Source organism: Suricata suricatta, chromosome 7, assembly GCF_006229205.1.
Source record: "Suricata suricatta isolate VVHF042 chromosome 7, meerkat_22Aug2017_6uvM2_HiC, whole genome shotgun sequence".
Classification (NCBI taxonomy): domain Eukaryota; kingdom Metazoa; phylum Chordata; class Mammalia; order Carnivora; family Herpestidae; genus Suricata; species Suricata suricatta.
Window position 1 is genome coordinate 11,544,050 of NC_043706.1, and position 24,024 is coordinate 11,568,073.

The window sequence follows — 24,024 nt, forward strand, 5'->3', positions numbered from 1 at the left end:
CTGAAATTCTGCAGAGAAGGAGGCTAAAATTGAGGGGTTTTGAGGGGATAGTGTTACTTCATAATTTTTAGAATTACCTAGATGTTTGTAATCAGGCCAGAAGGAATCCATTATTAGCTATGGATGGGATTAATTTATAGCACTGGCTGCTTTTCTTACACTCCTATTTTATATTAGACTGTTTAAAAAGTACATTAAAAATTGTGCCACAGTACAAGTTCTCATTGATAAAAGGTTTTATTAATGGCTGAGCATAGTATCAATACAATATTAATTTTATTAATGGGTGTGAGGATATGTCAAGGCCAGAATACAATACTGTAGTTCATACTTCACAGATGTAATTAGAACTGTCTACAAAATAGACTGTCATTGAGTTGTAAGATCGCATTTGTAAGGATTTAGGGAAGAGCAAGTGTGCAGAAGCTTTGCCTTGGAAACCAGTGTTGTTCACAGCTGCTGCTGAGAGAAAGGACTGTATTCAGAGCGTTACAGTCTTTGGACAGAGTACAAGATCTTGGCTTCATAGTCCTCTTTCACCAACAGAACTTTTACTGTGTTTCCGTGTTGCAAAAGACTGTTGACAAAACACTTGTGTGCTCAGATAATAATGCCAGTTTATTTTAGGATTTGGAATTCTTTTTATTTTTTTTCTGTTTATTTTGAGAGAGAGAGAGAGAGAGAGAGAGAGAGAGAGAACGAACACGGGTATGTGAGGGAGGGGCAGTGAGTGAGAGAATCCCAAGCAGTCTCTGCACTGTCAGTACAGAGCCCCACGCAGGGCTTGTCTCCAAAATATGAGATCATGACCTGAGCTGAAATCAGGAGCCGGCCACTTAGCCGAACGCACCATCCAGGTGCCCCTAGGATTTCAAATTCTTAACAGTTTTACTAATAAATTATAAGACTTCTGGTTTGGTCCATAAATAACAATGGGGGGAAATTAACTTGGAAGGAAGTTTGCTCACAGTTTTAGCAATTATTTTCATAGCTAGTTTAACAATAATTTTATTTCCAGCTGCAGAATATCTAGATATAATTTGCGGGAAATGTGGCAAAATGAGTTTTAGTTTCTGTATTTGAAATTCAACCTGTGAAAGCTTAGATTTGTAGAACAGTTTTGAATATAGTTTCCATTTTGCTGCTTATATGAAAAGTCATTAAGTGTAGAATAAAATAGTCTATGAAACAATTTGGAATTTTATTGTATATAGGTTTACATATAAACCTGTTACTCTTCTGTTACTATCTATTTTTGCTCTTAGTATTTGTTTGCATACAATGGATATTTCTCTAGGAAGTATTCATAGTCTCTAGGTCACATTAGGTATTGCCAGATTATGTTTAGATATGTGTCACTGACATATATGAAAATAAAGTTTTTTCTTTGATTCCTGATTTACCCATAAGGTGGACTCTCAGTATCCCCCTGTTCAGAGACTTATGACCCCAAAGCCGGTTTCCATAGCAACAAATCGAACTGTTTATTTTAAACCATCTCTGACCCCATCTGGTGAATTAAGGAAGACTAATCAAAGAATAGATAAAAAGCACAATGTGAGTATGTGTTTATTTTCACTATTCTTTTTTCTTTCTTTCTTTTAAACATTTATTTATTTGAGAGAGACAGAGTGTGAGTGGGGGAGGGGCAGAGAGAGAGAGGGAGGCACAGAATCTGAAGCAGGCTCCAGGCTCTGAGCTGTCAGCACAGAGCCCAACCCATTGACTGTGAGATCATGACCTGAGCCAAAGTCAGATGCTTAACCAACTGAGCCACCCAGGCACCCCTGTTTTCACTGTTCTTTGGATATTGATCAAAGTGAGTAACAATACATAATATATGAGTACTCACTCCATCATTGCAGAATAGCAGCTAGGTAAAATGCATGAAGTTTGTGTGTTAGTGATGATTATGAATTGGTATGCCTTTCCAATGGCTGGCACCTTGATCAAATCGTAAGTTAGAATTTACTAGTAACACTAGTATGTACGCATGATTTAGATGAAATAATTTTGCCAGACTTGCTTTATCTGTGTGTTTTGTGTTGTTGAACCATTTGAAAATAGTTTTGTACAACACATCTGTTCACCCCGAAGTACTTTGCATGCATTTCCTAATTACTTTCTTCTGTAGTATCACATCTAAAGAAATTAATATTATCTAATATCTAGTCCACATTCCAGTGTTGTTTACAACTAACCTTTTTGAATCAGAGTCCAAGCAAATTTCACACATTGTTTTAAAATAACTGCTTTCTTGGAATATAATTCACATACCTAATTGAAGAGTACAGCGGTACAGTGATTTTTAGCATATTCACAGGGTTGTTCAGTCATTACCACAGTTTATTCTAGAACATTTTCGTCACCATTCACCCCACCCAGCCAAAATCTCACCCTCACACCTCCCTCTCTAACCCTAAGCAACCACTGACCTGTTTCTGTAGATTTGCCTGTACTGGGCATTTCATTTAAATGGAGTCACGGAATATATGGTTCTTAGGGTCTGGCTTATTTCACTCAGCATGTTTCTGAGGTTTATCCGTGTTGCAGTGCACGTCAGAACTTTATTCCTGCTTAGGTTGCTGGATGTTTTATTGTTTGGATATGCTAGATTTCATTTATCCTTTCGTCAGTTGAGGGACGTTGGGGTTGTTTTTACTGTTTGATTGTAAGGAGTAGTACTGCCGTGAACTTCTGTGTCCAGGTGTTTTGTACAGGTGTTGTGTTTCTGGGGTCTGCGTCTAGGAGCGGGGTGACGAGGCACACTGGTCTTTGAAGAGACCACCACATTCTGGGTTTGTCTATTGTCTTGTGTTATTTAGCTAAAGGTTATTTTTTGTACTTACTGTATTTACCTGGTGTTTTACTATTTGTGCGTTTACTTGTATTTAATCTCATCTTTTCTTTATAACCTTTATAACCAATTTTAAGCTAAAATTGACAGAACAGTACACTGTTTAGCCATTACTCCTTGAATCACCAATCACTAACGCTTTGTCATACTAGCTTTATTAAAATTCTAAAAATATTTTGATATTCTAAATATTTCTGAATATAATTTTGGATTTATAGACTTAACAAGGACAGTTTTAAGACTTCATAATATGCTGTATTCTGATTTTACCTTGTGTCTCCTGCAAACGGGATTCCCTTAATGTAATAATTGCGCAATAATTATCAAAACCAGAAACTTAACATTATACAATACCAGGATCTAATCTACAGATTTTCTTTTGATGCTGCCAGTTGTCCCAAAAGACGTTCCCAAAATGTCATGTCCCAAAAAAATTCAAGATCATGTATTGCGTTTAGTTTTCTTGTTGCTTCATCTTCTTTAGTCTAGAACAGTTCCTTAGGGTTGTTTGTTTTTGTGGTTCATAACATTGATATTTCTAAAGTGCAGGTGAGTTCCTGTGCAGCGTGCCCTGCCGTATGGGGGTGTCTGATGTTTCTTCATGAGTAGATTCCAGTTCTGTATTTGCGGTAGTTAAGGCGGCAGCAGTAGGATTTCTTCACTGTGAAGTTACGATTTTATCTTTTGTAATTAAGTGTCTTGTGGGTAGATACCTGAGGGGATAAATATCCTTTTAGTAGTTAGTATTATTGGTGATTTTTTCCTAAATCTATTGTTTGTAGATTGCCAAAAGGGTGGTTTTCTAATTCCACCGATCTTTCAATATTAGTTGTATTAATTGACCTTCTACTGGAGGAAAACTTTTGTTTAATCTCATTTATGTACCTATTTTTGTTCTCATTTATGTACCTATCTTTGTATGTGTTCTTAAGGTTAACTTTAATTCTCACATTCTATAGTTGATTTATAATCCTTTACTGGCATTTTTTGATGTTCATATTATGTCATTTGACCTTTGAACGAGCCCCTGTGTTCTTTTAATATTTCCCCTCAGTTTTTGAACATTTAGTTGCCTTTAATGTAGAAGAATCCAGGCTTGTCCTGGAAGTGTCTGGCCCAGCCCTGTGATTTGCTATTTCTCCAAGGAGCCATGATATCCTTTTAATGGAGGAAACTTAAATTGCAGGGATGCATTTCCAAAAGAAGATCCTTGTAAATTTGCTTACACTTTAATAGACCAGAGTGAGAGAAGAGTAAAAGTATTTTTTGTGGTCTGTAAGTGTATTACACTATACTACTATTTTATTGAAAGGGCAGTGTGCTCAAGTGACATTTTATAGTTCGGTTGCTGTTCAGAGAGCAGAGTATAAGTTGGAAACTTTAGGATTCACTTACTAAAAACCCCTCAAATTCCTGATTTCAAATATTAAAATGGACTGATAGAAGGGAGGTATAAAGAAAATGAAAACAAATAAGCAGGCACATAAATCTGGTGTGCTCATCTTGTTCTAGACTGCATATGAGAACCCTGTGACACCAGGACAAAGCAGAGAACAACGAGAAAGGTAAAGCGTCTTCATAGCTAAGCTTCTTTGTATGTCATTTGTAAGGTCTGGGTTTGATTTATGTATGTCGTTTTGAAGATTAAGAAGGTTGAAAAACAAACGTTATATATACACACAGATCTGTCCGCTTTTATTTTTTTTTAATTAAAATTTCTTTCTTAATATTTATTATTTTTGAGAGAGAGAGAGAGAGAGAGAGAGCGAGCGAGCAAGCAGGGGAAGGGCAGAGAAAGAGGGAGACATAGAATCTTGGAAGCAGTCTCCAGGCTCTGAGCTGTCAGCACAGAGCCCGACACGGGGCTCGAACTCATGAACCATGAGGTCATGACCTGAGCCAAAGTCAGCTGCGTAACAAACTGAGCCACCCAGGCTCCCCTCTGTCTGCTTTTAACATCACATTCGGTTGTATATGTATTTTCTTGTTAGCAGTTCTAATTTTTAGAACATCTAATTTTTAGGTGTTCAGTTAGTTAACAAGTTATGGACCAGAGTAATATATCATTTGTTTTAATTTTCTTTTTCTTTGCCTAGTGGCTTTTCTTACCCAAATTTCAGTATGTCTGCAGCCAATGGTTTATCTTCTGGAGTAGGTAGTGGAGGCGGCAAGATGAGACGAGAGAGAACACGCTTCGTTGCCTCCAAGCCTCCCGAGGAAGAGGTAGGCTGATGCTTATGTACAAGCTTTGTGTGTGGCGGTGAGGGGGGCCCGGGGCTGGGCCCTGGGGGAGACCCGGCGCAGGAGTGGATGGTCTGCCACAGAAGCAGCCCCTTCCCAGCGAGTGCTCGTGCCCTGTGCGCGCCCAGCGGGCTTTGTGAGCCACCGCCACTGTGGCAAGACCGGAAACCCAAACTAGTGTCGTGAGTGTCTTGGGTGCCATTAAAAAGCCATCATTCTCTGCTGTATGAGAATTACAATGGAAATTCTTTGACCTTTGGGATATTATTTTATAGTTAGATTTTGTCTGTTTCTGAAACTTACAGAAATGGATTAATACCGTTACATATTCTTCGCCCTTGCCGTTTTCTTCATTTGTAAAATTTGTGAGTGTTGTGGAAGTTAATTGCCACGTGGTTTCATGTCACGGTTGTAGATTTACCCAGTAGGAAACTAACCACCGTCCGTTCTGTACATCTTTACGCCTGCCGAGGCACATATTTCTGAACTTCTGCCTCCGCACGTACAAGCCGTACTTTCTCTAGGCTGCTTTTCTGGGAATGGAGGTGTTGGATTCTCGGGGATGATCCACATCTTCACACGTGTTCAATATTGCCTTCTTCTCTGGAGGTGGTTTGACTACTTTAGGGTGGATCTGCTTTTTCTGTATCCTTAGAGGACTTGATTTTGTGGATTTTTTTTTTTAAGTTTTTGCCAAGCTGTTGTGTGTGAAGTGTCATGCCATTGGAGGTTTATTTAGCATTTCGTGTTTACTAGGGAGGGGGACCACTGTTGTGAGTTTCTTGGTCATTTGGGGTTTCTCTTCCTTTATTTCTTTCATTAGGAATATTTCCTTATATATTCTGAACCTGAAAGTTTGGGAATGATAAGGACTAATTGAAGATTAAATTAGCCTTTCTTTCTATAGGCTGCTCTGTTTATTTCCTAACTACTTTTGGGTTGAATGCAGGCCTTTTTTCAATCTTTTCACAGGTGAATTTCAGCCTAACTGGATCATTTAAGTTTTGATACCTGATGCTTTCATTTGTTTTTTTCTTCTTTCTTTTTTTTTCTTCTTTTTTTTTGAGAGACAGAGACAGTGTGAGCAGGGGAGGGTCAGAGAGAGAGAGGGAGACACAGAATCAGAAGCAGGCTCCAGGCTCTGAGCTAGCTATCAGCACAGACCCTGACACGGGGCTCAAACCCACAAACCGTGAGATCGTGACCTGAGCCAAAGCCGGACGCTCAACTGACTGAGCCACCCAGGCGCCCCTCTTCTTTCTTTTTTTATGTTTCTTTTTATTTATTTTGAGAGAGCAAGCAGGGGAGGGGCAGAGAGAGAGGTAGAGTGAGAATCCTAAGCAGTCTCCTACCTATCAGCACAGTGCCCAACGCAGAGCTCGAACTCACAAACCATGAGATCATGACCTCAGCCAAAATCAAGAGTCGGACACTTAACCAACGGAGCCACCCAGGCACCCCTGTTGTTTGTTTCTAATTAAAATCTCATTGGTTACTTCTTCATTGGCCCAGCAGCTTTTTATTTTTTTTAATTTTTGTAGGAGTTTGTAGATTTTTAAACAGGAGATTTTCTAGAACAGTTTCTACTGAGTATGAAATCCTGTGCTAGTTGAAATTATCATATGAGTTAGTATTAATTTCCTTCTTATCTCTTGGTATGCTTTCCAAGTCTGTGTAGAGTAGGTGGTCTTCCTTGTCCATTTTCTTGATCGCCTCTTTTCCTGTCCAGCAACCCTGTAGCTGTGTCTGACTCTCCAGAGCCACGACTGCTTTCGCGGCTCGGACATTCTGCCTCTGAGCCTGCTAGTGATACGTGACATTATGCTGGGGTCTAGGTTCAGTGCTGGTCTTGAGGTTTTGTCTTTTTCTGAGGTCCTACCGATTGCTTTGCTGGAGTGTTGTGAAGGGAAGGCATGTATTCTACTATCTTGAAAGAAAGTCTTGATTGCCATTCACCATACAGTTCATAAAATTTTGTAGTTTTCTTAGCAAACGGATTTTTTCTACATAAAAGCTCTTTATGTGAGCTTGATTAAATTACCTTTAAGAAATGGGTTATTTTGGGGAACCTGGGTGATTCAATCGGTGAGGTGTCCGACTTGAGCTTGGGTCATGATCTCACATTTCGTGGGTTCGAGCCCCACATAGGGCTCTATGTTGATGGCTTGGAGTCTGGGGCCTGCTTCAGATCTGTGTCTCCTTCTCTCTGCCCCTTCCCTGCTCATGCTCTGTCTGTCTCTCAAAAATAAAAAGAAATAAAACACTTAAAAAAAAAAAGGGAAATGGATTGTCTTGCTTTGTATACCTAAGGAAATTAGTATCTGATGAGTATAGCTCTTTATGTAGCCTGTTCTTTAGACAAACTTTTATATTTCTCAGTAAAATTTGTGTCTCTAGCTTTTTCAAAACTATTCTTGTATGAAGAAAACATCTTGGTTTGGTGTTTGCCAAATAACATATTAGTGAATTTTCCTTCTTTCTCTTCAGTTTCAACTTTTAAGAAGAATACATTCCTAAGATCTTTAGCTAAAGTTCTTGTCGATTCTGTAGCTCAGTTTTGGCTGTCTTACAGAAAGATACGTGTTTTGTGTGCCTTTGCTCTATCAAGACATTGGGAGGGAGGTGAAAACTTACTGATTTACTTTGTTTCCTCTTACTAGTTGGTGTACCGTGAGGAGCTTTATGCAAGTCTCACTCCAGAACTCTTTATCAGCTCCTCCCTTCTCGGGGCCCCTGTATATTCCGGCCAACTGCCAACTGCCAGCATTCCATCCAGGATGCCTCACCCAACTCCTGTCCTTAGCTCTCTTCCACACTGGAGTTAGACTCTTCACATTTCTGGGGAAAGAGGTACCACGGGGTGGCTGCCCCAGATTTTCTGCCTATCGTGTGTTTTTTAAATCTGGGTACAAGAGGTTTTGGATAGACGCTTTCTTATTTTGTGCCCAGTGCTGTTTCTGCTTTAGGTGTCAAACATGTTTAGACTCTTAATTCAGATACAGTGAATAAGAACTTTTGGTAAAGGATGGAAGATTTGTGGGTATTTTAAATGGGCTTTTGGGATAAGTTGGATGGAAGACATTTTATTTTTAGTGGAATGTAAACAAATTATGCTAGTTTCAGGTACTTTTGGTATTTAGCACGGATTGGTATATTTTGGTTCACTTAAACACGCAGGTTAACAGAGCTCTGTGTTGTAAATAACCCATTCTGCATTATGAGGTAGTAAAAGTACGTTTTGGCTTTCACTTTCTCTTAAGCCTCAAAATTTGTAAGGATTGTTAGTCACTAAAAGCATTTGGCATTTTGTCTTTGCTGTGATACCAGTAATAATGAAATAATGCAAGAATCTCGCTGATACAGATTAGATTAGAAATATGTAATACAACTGAGTTTGGGGAGATTCGGTTGATGGATTTTGTCATGTCAGGTACTGGCCTGCTGCTTACTAAGTGATCTTCATCAAAATAATTTCTACGTACTGCAGCTTATCTGTATCATGGGGATAAGAATAAATAGCTGTGTCTGTGGGATGCCTGCTGTTAATAGCTGTGTAATATTAAGCCATATATCTCCCTGCCGTAGTTTTTTCATCTACGACAGTGGTATCTTTTCTCATGTGACATAACCCATTAAAGGTATTATAAAACGTAATATATAGTAAGTCACATATTTGGTGATTGTGTTCATCTCGAAGTATCTTGACTAATCCTGTTACAATTCTGAACTTTCTTGTGGATTTGAGGGACCCACTTCTGATCAGCTCAGTCAAAATTTTGGTGAATAGTAGGCATCACATTTAGACTTGGTTCAAGGTCAGTGATAAAAAGAACCATTGTGTCTATGTCTGTGTCTTAACAGGTTGGCATAAGTAAGATACAGGTTCAGCTGATGTGCCCAGGTGCTATGAGGGTCTAAAGGGAAGAAAGGAAGACTGAGGATTGCAGATCAGATGAAATTTGCCTACTGAAATGGTCAAATGCATCTTTATTCATTTCCTTTCCCCTCCCTCAAATTTGATTATGATAAGTTACAAACATAATATGGAAAGAATTGTATAGTGAACACAAATATACTTAGCACTTAGATTCTAATGCTTTGTTATATTTGCTTTATCAGTGTATACCTTACTTCATGCATTTCAAAGTAAGTTGAAGACATCGGTATATTTCACTCCAAATACTTCAGCATATGTAGCACAAATTGCAGTTTAACATTTGTTTTTAAATTTAGCAAAAGTTTACATGTAGTAAAATGTACACTTCTTAGGTGTTGTCATTTGATGCGTTTCACAAATAGTAGCACCTGTGTAAGCCAGACCCCTTTCGAAGTGTCAGACATTTCCATTGCTCTAGAACGTTCACTCACGTTCCTTCTCAGTCAGTGCTGCTCACCTCCTACTCCAGAGGCAGTTACTCTTCTCATCTTCTTGTCTTACGTTGGTGTTGCTTGTTCTGGAACTTCATATTGATGCAGTCATGCAGTGGATGTGTTCTTTGGTGCCTGGCTATTATGGAGAAAACTGCCATGAACATTCTTGTAGCGCTCTGTCAACGTGTGTTGATTTCTTTTGGGGGTAAATAACGTAGAAGTGGAGAGACTAGGTTGTATGATAGGTGTTTAACTTGTTAAGGAATGCCAGCCTCTTCTCCAAAGTAAATATTTTATACCCTCACCAACAGTGTATCAGTACTTCTTTTACTCTTTATCCTTATTAATAGTTGTCACCACTTTAATTTTAGCCATTTCTGCGTTGTATATGGTGGTATTTTGCTGTAATTTTAATTTGCATTTCCCTGAGACTAATAATGTTGTGTTCTTGTTTATGTGCTTATTGGCCGTTAGTTTATCTTCCTTTTGAGGCATCTCCATATCTTTTGCCCTTTTAAAAATTGGGTTGTCTTTGTATTATTGAGTTATAGTAGCCCTTTTTAAATTCTGGATCCAAGTGCTTTGTTGGATCCTTGTCTTACAAATATTTTCTTCCAGTCCAGCTTGCATATTCATGTTTTTAACAGTATCTTTTGATCAGTCGATGTTACAAATTTTATGAAGTCTGGATTTATCTTTTTTCCCCATTATTATTATTTTAAAGATTTTATTTTAACGTAATCTAGAGTCCAGAGTTCCTGTTCTTCAGACTGAGCCAGCCAGGTGCCCTTTTTTCGTCAATTATTTTTACTGTTCTTTCTGTCCTGAGAAACCTTTGTCTATTCCCAGGCTGCACAGTAATTCTGTATTTTCCTCTAGATTGGTAGAAGTGCTTTTATGTATGTTTCTGATTTTCTTTTTGATTTCTTATATGATATATGGATTATTTAGAATTGCATTTAATCATAATACTAATGTTTTGAAATGCATTGAGACTTGTAGCGCAGCATATGGTCTCTTTGATGAATCTTGAAGACTGTATTTTATAGTTGTTGGTATAGTGTCATACACGGTGTCGATGACTGATAGTATTTCGTAGATCATCTTTGTTCTTGCTGGAGTTTTTTCCAGGGTGTGAGGTCTGTCTGGCTAGTCTATTAAATTGTTGAGAGCTAGGGGTTACAACTTTCATTTGGTGAATTCGTCTTTTGCCCCTTTTGGAAATTTTTGTTTCCCGTGTTTTAAAGCTCTCATTAAAGCATACACCTTACGTCTGTCATGGCCCCTCGGTGACCGGCCTCCTTCAGTGTTACTAGTTTGTGAGTAGTAATTTTTGCCGTTAGTAAAAATAGTAAAATTGCCTTTCAAAAAAAAAATCTTTGGAAGCACAAACTGTGAAACCTGCTCTATCTGGTATTAATACAGCTAGCTACGATGTTAGAACAGGCCTTCTTGGGCGTACTGCTTGGCTTACTCAGTACAGTTATATCTTTCCTCCATCCATTTGCCTTTTTAAAAACTGTTTATTTTTGAACGAGTGGGGAGGGGCGGAGAGGGAGAGAGAGAGTCCCATGCAGGCTCTGCGCTATCAGCACAGAGCCTGACGTGGGGCTCAAGCTCACGGACCGTGAGATCAAGGCCTGAGCGGAGGTTGGACATTTAACCGACTGAGGTGCCCCCATCCAATCACATTTAACCTGTGTCTTTTTAAGTGAGTTTCTTATAGACGGTATATAGGTGAGCCTTTCCTTTTTATCTGTAATTAATATGTATGTACATATGGATTACATATGTATATATATGTATATATCTAGTTATGTGGGATTAAGGTCTCCCATTTTTATCTTGTTTTCTACTTTTCCCATTTGTTTTTTGTTCCTTTTGAAAGCTGTCTTTTGGTTAATTATTTGTTATAATTACATTTTAATTACTTTTCTACCTCTTCATGTCACCTTAGTGGTTCCCCTTAGAATTTTACTATATGTGTCCTTAACTTTCACATTCTACTTTGTGTTAATATTGTGCCACTTCCTGCAAAATTTAAGAATCTTGCAACTTTATAGTTTGATTTACTGCCCTTCTTCCTTAGTATTTCAGATTTTACTTGTCATTTGTACTAAAATAAGATAGGCTGTAAACCCACAGTGCATTTTTTGCTTTATGCAGTTACATATATCTTATTATTTCTTCTAAATAATTTTTTAAATGTATTTATTGTCAGAGAGACAGAGACCCAGAGACAGTGTGTGGGGGAGAGGGGGAGAGAACAGGAGACGGAGAATCCCAAGCAGGCTCTCTACTATCAGTGCAGAGCCCAATGTGGGGCTCAAACTCATGGACTGTGAGGTCATGTCCTTAGGTGAAGATGGACTGACAGTTAAGTCTGAGTCACCCAGGTGCCCCATATACAGTTACATATATTTTAAAGAAATAAAGAGGAAAAAGTGTTTTATTTGTATTTGCTCATGTATTCGTATCTTCGAGAACTCTTGAGTTCCATGTGTTATTCTACCCCTTCACCCTGAGGGAGTTGTAGAGCAGGTGTTATGGCAACAGATTGTCTTAGTTTTCTTTTCTCTGAAAGCATCTTTATTTTTCCTTTGGGGAGAGAGATTGACTTTATAGAGTTGGGATTTCTGTACCATAAACGACATCCATTTGTAGTATTCAAATGGCTTTTAGCCAGCGGGGAGTGTGACCCAGAGTCACCCTGTCTCTCTGTGGCGGGTGGCGGCAGGAACTCTTCCCAGTTGGCTCTGTGGTGTCTGCCTTGCCCACGAGCAGTCACAGGTCTGGAAGCGCGGACAGCTTACGTGCAGATTTGTAAGCTCCTCATTCCTGCGTCTCCGCTTATTTTCTAGCTGCTCTGGTCACAGCCCGTCCCGATTCCTCAGGGAACAGATTTGCCATTTTCTCTCCATTTCAATTATGCAGTGGTACTAACTCCTGAAAAGGGCAGGAAACTCACTCAGTGCTCCTTTCTTCTACAGTTTGTGCTTGCTTCTGGTTGCTCGGCCATGTTTTCATAGGGATTTTTTTAAATTTATAGTTTGTTGTCAAGTTGGTTTCCGTATAATACCCAGTGCTCTTCCCCACAGGTGCCCTCCTCCATGTCCATTAGCCCCCTTCCCCTTCCCCCTTCCCCCTTCAGCTTTAAATTTGTTTTCAGTATTCAAGAGTCTCTCATGATTTGCCTCCCTCCCTCTTCCTAATTCTTTTCCCCCCTTCCCACGGTCCCCTGTTAGGTTTCTCCTGTTAGACCTGTGAGTGCAAACATATGGTATCTGTCCTTCTCTGCCTGACTTACTTCACTTAGCATGACACCCTCGAGGTCCATCCACTTTGCTACAAATGACCAGATTTCATTCTTTCTCATTGCCATGTAGTGTTCCATTGTATATATAAACCACATCTTCCTGATCTGTTCATCAGGTGATGGACATTTAGGCTCTATGATTTGACTATTGTTGAAAGTGCTGCTATGAACATTGGGGTACATGTGCCCCTATGCATCAGCACTTCTGTATCCCTTGGGTAAATCCCTAGCAGTGCTATTACTGAGTTGTGGAGTTCTATGGATAGTTTTCTGAGGAACCCCCACACTGTTTTCCAGAGCGGCTGCACCAGTTTACATTCCCACCAACAGTGCAGGAGGGTTTCTGTTTCTCCACATCCTTGCCAGCATCTATAGTCTCTTGATTTGTTCATTTTTGCCACTTTGACCAGCCTGAGGTGGTATCTCAGTGTGGTTTTGATTTGTATTTCCCTGATGAGTGATGCTGAGCATTGTTTCATGTGTCTGTTGGCCATCTGGATGTCCTCTTTGGAGAAGTGTCTGTTCAAGTCTCCTGCCCATTTCTTCACTGGTTTATTCGTTTTTCGGGTGTGGAGTTTGGGGAGTTCCTTGTAGATTTTGGATACTAGCCCTTTATCCAATATGTCATTGGCAACTCTCTTTTCCCGTTCCATTGGTTGCCTATTAGTTTTCTTGATTGTTTCCTTTGCCGTGCAGAACCTTTTTATCTTGATGAGTTTCTAATAGTTCATTTTTGCTCTTGATTCCCTTGCCTTTGGGGATGTGTCAAGTAGGAAATTGCTGCGGTTGAGGTCAAGAAGGCTGTTTCCTGCTTTCTCCTCTATGGTTTTGATGGTTTCCTGTCTCACATTTAGGTCCTTCAGCCATTTGAGTTTATTTTTGTGTATGGTGTAAGAAATTGGTCTAGTTGCATTCTTCTGCATGTTGCTGTCCAGTTCTCCCAGCACCACCTGTTAAAGAGGCTGTCTTTTTTCCGTTGGATACTCTTTCCTGCTTTGTCAAAGATTAATTGGCCATACATTTGTGGGCCCAGTTCTGGGCTCTCTATTCTATGCCATTGTTCTATGTGTCTGTTTTTGTTCCAATACCATACTGTCTTGATGATGACAGCTTTGTAGTAGAGGCTAAAGTCTGGGATTGTGATGCCTCCCATTTTGGTTTTCTTCTTCAATATAACTTTGGCTATTTGCGGTCTTTTGTGGTTCCATATGAATTTTAGGTAGTTTGTTCTAGCTTTGAGAAGAATGCCGGTGCAGTTTTGGTGGGGATTGCATTGAATGTGTAGATTGCTTTGGGTACTAATGACATTTTAACAATGTTTATTCTTCAGATTCATGAGCATGGAATGTTTTTCCATTTCTTTGTGTCTTCTTCAATTTCTTTCATAAGTTTTCTATAGTTTTCATCGTACAGGTCTTTTATATTTTTGGTTAGGTTTATTCCTAGGTGTTTTATGGTTTTTCGGCAATTGTGAATGGGGTCAGTTTCTTGATTTCTCTTTCTGTTACTTCATTATTGTATAAAAATGCAACAGATTTCTGTACATTGGTTTTGTATCCTGGAACTTTGCTGAATTCATGGATCAGTTCTAGTAGACTTCTGGTGGATCCGGTCGAGTTTTCCATGTAGAGTATCATGTCTTCTTCAAAAAGTGAAAGTGTGACTTTCGGATGCCTTTTATTTCCTTTTGTTGTCTGATCGCTGATGCTAGGACTTCCAGCACTATGTTAAACAACAGTGGTGATAGTGGACATCCCTGTCGTTTTCCTGATCTCAGGGGGAAAGCTCTCAGTTTTTCCCCATTGAGGATGATATTAGCTGTGGGCTTTTCATAAATGGATTTTATAAAGTTTAAATAATCCCGACTTTCTCGAGGGTTTTTATTAAGAAAGGATGCTGTATTTTGTCACACTTTCTGCATCGACAGGATCATATGGTTTTTAGGTTTTCTTTTGTTAACATGATGTATCACATTGAATGATTTGTGAAAATTGAACCAGCTTGTAACCCAGGAATGAATCCCACTTGATCATGGTGGATAATTCTTTTTATATGCCGTTGAAATCAGTTTGCTAGTATCCTGTTGCATATTTTTGCATCTGTATTCATTAAGGATGTTGGCCTATATAGTTCTCTTTTTTTGTTGGGTCTCTGTCTGGTTTGGGAATCAAAGTTGATGCTGGCTTTGTAGAATGAGTTCGGAAGTTTTCCTTCTATTTCTATTTTTTGGAATAGCTTGAGAAGAATGGGTATTAACTCTGATTTAAATGTCTGGTAGAATTCCCCAGGGAAGCCATCTGGCCTCGGGCTCTTATTCGTTGGGAGATTTTTGATGACTGATTTGATTTCTTCACCAGTTATGGGTCTGTTCAGATTTTCTATCTCCTCCCGTTTGAATTTTGGTAGTGCATGTGTGTTTAGGAATTTGTCCATTTCTTCTAGATTTGTCCAGTTTGTTGGCATATAGTTTTTCATAGTAATCTCTGATGATTGCTTGTATTTCTAAGGGATTGCTTGTAATAGATCCTTTTTCATTCATAATTTTGTCTCTTTGGGTGGTCTCTTTTCTTTCTGAAGAGCCTAGCTAGAGGTTTGTCAATTTTGTTTATTTTTTTCAAAAAACCAACTCTTGGTTTCATTGATCTGTTCAGCTGTTTTTTTCGGAATCTATATTGTTTATTTCTGCCCTGATCTTTATTATTTCTCTTCTTCTGGGTTTGGGGTGCTCTTGCCACTCCCCTTCTAGTTCCTTTAGGTGCTCTGTTAGATTTTGAATTTGTGCTTTTTCTAGTTTATTGAAATAGACCTGGATTGCAGTATACTTTTCTCTTAGGACTGCATTTGCTGTATCCCAGAGAGTTTGGATTGTTGTATTTTTGTTTTCATTTGTTTCCATGTATTTTAAAATTTCTTCTCTAATTGTCTGATTGGCCCAATCATTCTTTAGTTGGGTGGTTTTTAACCTCCACGTTTTTGGAGGTTTTCCAGATTTTTTCCCGTGATTAATTACAAGTTTCATAGCATTGTGATCTGAAAGTGTGCATGGTATGATCTCAATTTGTTTGTATTTACTGAGGGCTGTTTTATGACCCAGTATGTGATCTATCTTGGAGAATGTGCCATGTGCACTCAAGAAGAAAGTGAATTCCCTAGCTTCAGGATGCAGAGTTCTAAATATATCTGTCAAATCTATCTGTTCCAATGTGTCATTCAGATCCATTGTTTAGTGATTTTCTGTCTGGTTGATCTATGCATTGCTGTCAGTGGAGTATTAAAGTCCACTGCAATTAGCACATTCTTACCAATAAGATTTTTTCTGTTTGTGATTGATCATTTTATGTATTTGGGTGCTCCCAAATTTGGTGTGTTGATGTTTACAATTGTTAGCTCTTCCTGATGGAGAGACCCTGATTATTATATAATGTCCTTCTTAATCTTTTGTTACTGCCTTTACTTTAATGTCCAGTTTGTCTGATACAAGTATGGCTACTCCAGCTTTATTTTGACTTCCAGTCACATGATATTTCTCCATATCCTAACTTTCAATCTGAAGGTGTCTTCAGGTCGAAGGTGAGTCTCTTGTAGACAGCAAATAGATGGATTTTTTTTAATCCATTCTGCTACCCTGTGTTCTTTGATTAGAGCATTCAGTCCATTTACATTCAGTGTTATTGAAATATGTGGGCTTAGGTTCATTGTGTTCCCTGTAGAGCATGTTTATCGTGGTGTCTCTGGTACCTTATATTCCTTGCTACATTTCCCTCATAGAGTCCCTCTTAGGATTTCTTGTAGGGCTGGTTTGGTGGTGATGACTTCTCTCAATTTTTGTTTATTTGGGAACACCTTTTTCTCTCCCTTTGTTTTGAATGATAGGTTTGCTGGATGAAGGATTCTTGGCTGCATATTTTTTCTTTTCACCACATTGAAGATTTCCTGCCATTCCTTTCTGGCCTGCCAAGTTTCAAGTAGATAGGTCTATAACCACTCTGATAGGTTTCCCTTTGTATGTTAGGGCCCTTTTATCCCTAGCTGCTTTCAGAATTCTCTCTCTATCTTTATATTTTGCCAGTTTCCTTATGGTATGTCGTGCCAAAGGTCAATTCAAGTTATGTCTGAAGGGAATTCTCTCTGCCTCTTGGATTTCAGTGTCTATTTCCTTATCTTGGCTATAATAAGATCAAGCACCCCTTCAGGATTGTTTTCTATTTCTCCTTCTTCAGGAATTCTTATGATAGGGATATTGTTCCGTTTGATTGTATCACTCAGGTCTCGAATTCTCCTTTCGTGCTCCTGGATCAATTTCTCTCTTTCTTGGCTTCGTCTTTTTCTATAACTGTGTCTTCTAATTCACCTATTCTCCTCTCTTCCTCTTCAATCCGTGCAGTGGATGCCTCCATTTTATTATACCCATCATTTATAGCATTTTTTTTTTAAACTCAGCTGTTTTGAAGGTCCCTAATCTTTGTATCAGTAACTTCTCTGATGACTTCCATGCTTTTTTCAAGCCCAGTAATTAATTTTCTGACAGTTCTAAATACTTGCTCAGTTATGTTACTTATATCTGTTTTGAGCAGGTCTGTGTCTATGACTTCTTCCTGGACTCTCTTTAGAGGAGAGTTCTTCCATTTCATCATGTTGGCTAGCTTTCTGTTTCTTGTCAGTTTTAAAAGCTTATTATGTACTCTCCACCTGTTAGTATTGCTTTGTTAAGGGAGGCTCATTGACTGTCCATAGCCTGTCCATTCAGGAAGTGTTCTTTTTAGGGTGCATCTCAGTTTCTCTAGTTGTGTCTTGGTTATTTTATTTCCCTACTCCGTGATATTTAGGACTCTCTACCATGTATACTTTGGCTTATATCTTGAGGTAGCCCTGAAAAGGGTAACAGACAGACAGACACACAGGGAACAACAGCATGCAAACATACAGACAATCAAATAAGCAATCCAAAAGGGGAAAGAAAAAAAAAAAGGAGGGGGTTCAAAAACAACAAACGACAACGGACAGTCTAAAAGGTAAAACCAGCAGAGGGGAGAGATAAGAATGAGATGAGGAACATATATCTGATTAGCAAGAATTGATTTAATTACAGCAGTGCATCAGTGTTGGTCTTTCTTGGGTTGGGGGTGGGGGGGGTAAGGAGAAAAGTAAAAAGGCAGCTCTCCAGCATGGATGGGCATGGTTTGGTGTAGGTCCTTCTCGGCTGCACTGCAGGTCTTGCTGGCTGTTCCTCAAAGCTCTGCCTTGGTGGTTGTGGAGAGAAAAATGGTGGCGCCCCAGTCCCTTCTCGAACCAAGTGTTGCAAGCCATTCTTTTGTGTCCGATCTCCCTGTGCTGTGGGCGGGCCAAGTTGTATTTTCCAAGCCCCGCCTCGTTTCCACATCTTAGTCCACGCACTTTAATGCTACTGCAGCAATGAGATGTCCTCCTGCAGGCAGGCAGCTTCCTAGCTGGGACGGAGTAGGGGGAGTCAGCAGTTTCTCCTGGCTTCACCTGGAATCAGTGCACGGAGCCCAAGGAAGACACATCAGCTAAAGGGGATGAATTTCTCTCCCCATACCCTGCGGTTGTAGATGGGATGATAGGATCCCTCTCCGTCCCGGGCTGAGGTTTTTCTCTTCTCTAGAAATAGCTCTGAGTGTTTTCAGCCTCTCTTTCACTTCCCCTCATCTCTCCGTGGCTCTGCACTGGTGTGGGGGTGGGGGGCTCCCTCCTCTCTGCACCTCCAGGCCCTGGCCTGTTTTTATTTCCTGAGTTCGCACTCACTTAGGCACCTGTGAGGCTGTCTTCTTTGTGGATTCTGTGTTTTCCTTCCACTCTTGCAGATCAAGAGTATTGTGGCTTCAGTCCTTCTCGGTTTGATAGATGTGGTCGGGTGAAAATTACAGAGCTCCTGCATATGGTTGTTTCTATTTTGTTTAGAGTTTACAACTGTTATTTCTCAGGTCAGTGGTCAGATACGAGCTATTCCACCATTAGCAGACGCAGAACTCTGTTTGCCTTTAACCTGGGTTGTGTGAGATGTATGGTCATCTTTGATATATTAGGGTGAAACACAAGGCATTTCACCAAACTCATTAGTACTGATATTTATTAAATGCTTGTTTTACCTCCTCTGACCATGTATGTAACTTTGTCTTATATTAATACTACAGCTGTGGTGTAGTTTTTTCCTCATTTTCAGCCATTAGGAAATTTGTCCTGAGTGCAGTTAGGTTCACGAAGCCACCAGGTCTGGTGGTGGCACAGCTGGGATTCCGATCTCTTTCGTTCTTCTGATTTGAACGCCCGCGCTGTTAGCACTGTGTGCTGCTGCCTCCTGCCTAATCTCAGTTCCACCTGAAAACAAGTAGGGATAAAAGAATGACCTGAAAGATGAAATCTCTCATTATGAAACATGTTGTTTTTAGGAAGTGGAAGTGCCAGTATTGCCGAAAATCTCTCTACCCATCACCAGTTCTTCACTGCCCACCTTCAATTTTAGTTCCTCTGTGATCACAACTTCCTCCCCGTCACCCATCAGTCCTTCGCAATCACTGACCAACAAGGTACAGAACTATTGTACAAATAGGGGTGATTTTGTTCTTTATTTTAAAAAACAGTGTTCTGTTAAAAGCAATGATAAGTTCTTGCTATGGAAATTAATAACTGAGAATCAGAAGAGAAAAATGGAAATGGTGTTTTGCTTTTTAAAGTGTACACTATAAAGGGATACATTATAATGGAGTGCTCTTTAATTCTGACAGTGCCTTAGAGACTGATCATTGTACGTTTGTTTCCAATGTTTCTGATTTAAGATACTTTTTTTTGTAAGAATGAGTTTATGTTTTTATTTCTCAAGTAGGATTAACTACTCCTAAAATGTTTTTTGCTTTCGTCCTGGCTTTTACTTTTTCTGAACATAATCTTATAGATGGCATTTTTTTCCTTTAGATAAATACTCTCCTCTACGATAGTGTATACTCCTTTTCCAAGGGGATGCCAGGTTTTATAGCAAAATTACCATTTATTTTTCAGACGTTTTAACTATTTATTTATTATTTTACTTATTTTTCTAAGACTTTATCTTTTAAATAATCTCCACCCCCCAACGTGAGGCTGGAACTCACAACCCCAAGATCAAGAGTCTCGTGCTCTACTGACTGAGCCAGTCAGGTGCCCCTTAACAAGTGGTTTTGACATCTAGAAGGAAATAAATTGTTTTTGGCTTCTTTGAAATAAATAGTTTACTTACATTAAGGTCTATTTGTCGATTCCTCTTACTGAAGACTCTTTGTGTTGTTTTAATGGTTTGGACACCCAGGTACACGTGGCCTCCCCCAACAGTCCCAGCAGTCCCATGTTTCGATTTTCGTCTCCAATTGTGAAATCTACCGAGGCAGATGTCCTACCTCAGTCGTCCGTAAGTAGCAAGCAAGGAATAGTTCATGCTGATTGGTTTCGGAAGCATACTGTGTATTTATCAAATCCAGCATGCCACTGGTGGTAAGAAATAACCATTGTTTTTCTTCCAACTTGAAAAACGTCAGTGCACAGAAAACTTGGACGACTGAATACTGTTTATTTTCACTGCATGTATACACACGCACACCCATACACACGCACTTTCTCCTGATCATCTGAAAGTTAAGATGCAAACACCTTCATACCCTTATAGCTTTTCCGCATGTCCCCTAAGAAAAAAGGACATTCCTTTGCATAACCACAACACAATTCTATCCATGTAACTGTTACATAGTATAATAATAATGTAGTCTTTATTCAGGTTTCCCCATTGGCCCCAGATTGTCCTTTAATGGCCCAGAGCCAATTAAGATCAAGACCCAGTCAACCAAGTTACATTGCATTTGCTTCACATATCTGTTGAATCGCCTTTAATATGGAAACGTTTGGGTTTTTATGCCTCATAATATGTGTGTATTTCTTCATAATTAAAGAAGTGTTTTGGGTGATAGAATACGTTTGATGTTCAAGGGCCCCCTGCATCGGTGGCATGCATCGCATTTTTACATGCTGCCTTGTGTTTTTCACTGTGCTCTTGTTTTCTGTCACAGCTGGGTGTTCGGGATCATTTTGTAATTTTCCCTGTTGTGTGCCTGAAACCTCTCCATTGTCCATAAAATCTCAACTTTTTATTAGAAAATGGCCTATAGAAATCTAGGAATGAGCGTTGGAAGCACGTTCTTTTATGTACTGCTTTGAATTTAAAAATACCTAAGAAATTAAAAATGCTGTTTAGATCTAAAACACCATTCATCATAAGAAGCACCTCAGTTTCAGAGATTGTAATCTCTATCTGAAATTCAGTGTCTTTGTGTTTTGTTTTGACTTGGAATAAGAAAAAGCTCCATATTTGATATTTGTTTTAAGACTAAGTACACTACTAAGGGATCCCTTTTCTCCTCACAGATTGGATTTACATTTAGTGTGCCTGTTGCAAAAACAGCAGAACTTTCTGGCTCTAGTAGTGTTTCAGAACCAATTACAAGTAGTAGTTCAGGTAAGTAAAAGTTTCTCCCAAGTTTTTACATAAAAATGGTTACATACTTTGGATTAGTATTTCAAATTCTTTCTTTACTCTTTGGCACTTCTTATAAACGCTTTCATATGAATGAAATTAGCTCTAAAAAGCAAGCAGGGACTCATGTCAACCTTTGACAATAGTTTTTAGTAACCCTTCTCAGAAATAGCTCACTAAATGGGTCTGTTAGCAGTTCGGTTATGAGAAGGGGTAGTCACAGCAGCAGTGTACCCATTGTCTTTGTTTAATTAAAATAAGGTGACAGTTTATTATAAATGAAATCTCATAAGGAATTCAGGGGTTGTCTACATTGTTACTGAGGTGAAACTCTAATTGCGGCGGATTGCAGCTCTGGGTTAGGTGTTCAGACATTTTTGTGTTAGGGCTGTGCTGGCCTCTGCAGGTAGCGGTACGTGACTTGTCAGGATGGGGGTGATTGAGGGAGAGAAGTGAGCAACCAGATCATTAAGTCATAGACTTTGTTGTGATGGTGGTGGTTTCCGTGAAGTGTGTGCTGTTAGGAAGTGGAGGATCATCGGGCTGTTACTCAGGTCAGGACGTTTTGAGCAAGGGCCTGTTACCTTAGAGGTAAACAGCAAGTGCAGGGCTGCGTGAGTTAGAGAAAAAAGCATATTTTTTGAAATCTGTAGAAAATTTGTCACAAAGCTAAGAAGTAGCTCTAAGTTCTAAAAAGTTTTGAATGCCATGCTCAAAGAATTGGGGTTTAACCTGCACGTAGTAGGAAGACACTGAGTGATTTTAAGTGGGGTGAGCCGGGTGTCGGGGAGTGACTGGCATGTCCGCTGAGTGAGGGGTGGGGAGGGTTTAAAAAATACTAGCTCCTCCCTCAAAGGATAGAATAAAATCAGCAGCAGCAACAGCAAGAAAAACCAAAGCGCGAGGACCTAGAAGCTAGATGGTCTAGCTCTGGATAAGCTGGAAGATGAGAGCGTAGATCATGAGAGTGGCACAAAATAGCAATTTGGTGTTTGCAGTCCTGTTTTTTATTGACTAAAACAGCCTTGTGTAAGAGAAAGTAGTAACAAGCACATTTCAGGTGTACTTTTTACCACAAGAGATTTTTTCTTCAAAAGTTATTATGAATTCAGGAAGAATAAGCTTCTACAAATTGCTGGGGTGCCTGGGGGGCTTTGTCGGTCAAATGTCCGACTCTCGATTTTGGCTCAAGCCATGATCTCACGGTTCGTGAGTTTGAGCCCTACGTTGGGCTCTACGCTGACAGTGTGGAGCGTGCTTGGGGTTCTCTCCCCTCTCTTTCTGCCCCTTTGCTGCTCTCTCTCTCTTAAAATAAATAAATATTAATAAAAGACTTCTACAAATTGCCATTTTCACAGGTGGTTATGCGTAAAGGCACGACAGTCCTTCCCCAGTGTGCACTAATGCATTACTGATGATAACTGGACGAGCAGCAACTTGTTAAAACTACCTTTGTATTTCATTACATCTGGGACATTCTCCATATTTTCAAGGCACTTCTAATGAGTGGCATATCTAGAATTGTGAGAATGATCCTCATCGCTTTGTCATTACAGGCTGCTTGAAAATGCGGAAGTGGCAGGTGCTAAGTTTTTCACTATCTTTTTCCATCAGTTTGAGTACACTGCAGGGTAGCCTTAAAATTTACTTTAAATTATTAAACACGGGGCAGTTTTGATTCTGAAGGAGGATAGACTATGACAAAGTGATACAAGTATAGTTTTGACACAGTTTTGACACAGTTACAGTTATAAGAAGTAGTAGGTATAATGGTTTGTTTCTTGTATGTTTTTGTTACTGAAATGAGATTCATGTAAGGTAATCATTTGAAAAGGAACAAATTCAGTGGTGTTCAGTACATTCATGGTGTGCAACCACCACAGTCTGTCTAGTTCTGGAACTTTCTTCCCACCTCCCATGAAGGAGACCTGTAGCTATTAAACAGTCATTACCCATTTCTCTTCCCTCCACCTCCTGTCCACCACTAGTCTGATTCCTGTTTCTATGTATGTACCTGTTCTGGAATCCTACCATGTGACTTGCATCTAGCTTCCTTTACCTGTTTTCAGGGTTCATCTGTGTTACAGTATTTATCAGTACTATTTTTTCTTAAAATTCATTTATTTATTTACTTTTAATTTGAGGTAGGCTCCATGTTCCCAGTGCGGGGCTTGAACTTAAGACCCTGAGTTTGAGAGTCATATGCTCTACCGACTGAGCCGGCCAGGCCCCCTGGCACTTCACTCCTTTTACGGCTGGGTGGCATTCCATTGTATGGATAGACTGGAGTGTTTCGGTTCGCCCATCGGTGGACATCGGGGCAGCTTCCGGCTTCTGGCGATTGTGTGTAGTGCCGATTCGAAAATTCACACATGTGTGTTTGCTTGAGCGGTGGTAGTGTCAGTGCTCCAGGGCGTGGCCCGGAGATGGGGTGGGCGGCTCAATGGTAGTTCCAGGTATAACTTTTCCAGGAACCACACAACTGTTTTCCTCAGCCTCTGGTCCCTTTCCCATTGCCACTGGCAGTGTATGAGGATTTTCATTTCTCCGCATTCTCGCTGTGCTTACTTTTCACTCTGTGTTTATAGCCATCTTAGTAGGTGTAAGGTGATGCTTTGTCGTGTTTGGTTTTTTACATTTTTTTTAACATTCAATTTTGAGAGAGAGATAGACTGTGAGTGGGGAAGGGGCAGAGAGAGAGGGAGACACAGAATCCAAAGGCAA

At 39.6% G+C, this 24,024-nt stretch overlaps 1 protein-coding gene across 2 annotated transcripts in view; it reads left to right on the forward strand.

Annotated features, from left to right (window-relative positions):
* The window catches only part of NUP153 (nucleoporin 153), an 84,002-nt gene that overhangs the window by 36,732 nt on the left and 23,246 nt on the right, over nucleotides 1-24,024 (forward strand). For both annotated transcript variants that reach the window (XM_029945659.1, XM_029945660.1), the window contains 6 exons: nucleotides 1,411-1,557; nucleotides 4,370-4,422; nucleotides 4,954-5,080; nucleotides 19,193-19,330; nucleotides 20,086-20,184; nucleotides 21,192-21,282. In XM_029945659.1, the coding sequence (XP_029801519.1) occupies nucleotides 1,411-1,557; nucleotides 4,370-4,422; nucleotides 4,954-5,080; nucleotides 19,193-19,330; nucleotides 20,086-20,184; nucleotides 21,192-21,282 (655 nt within the window). The remainder of the gene's footprint in view (nucleotides 1-1,410; nucleotides 1,558-4,369; nucleotides 4,423-4,953; nucleotides 5,081-19,192; nucleotides 19,331-20,085; nucleotides 20,185-21,191; nucleotides 21,283-24,024) is intronic.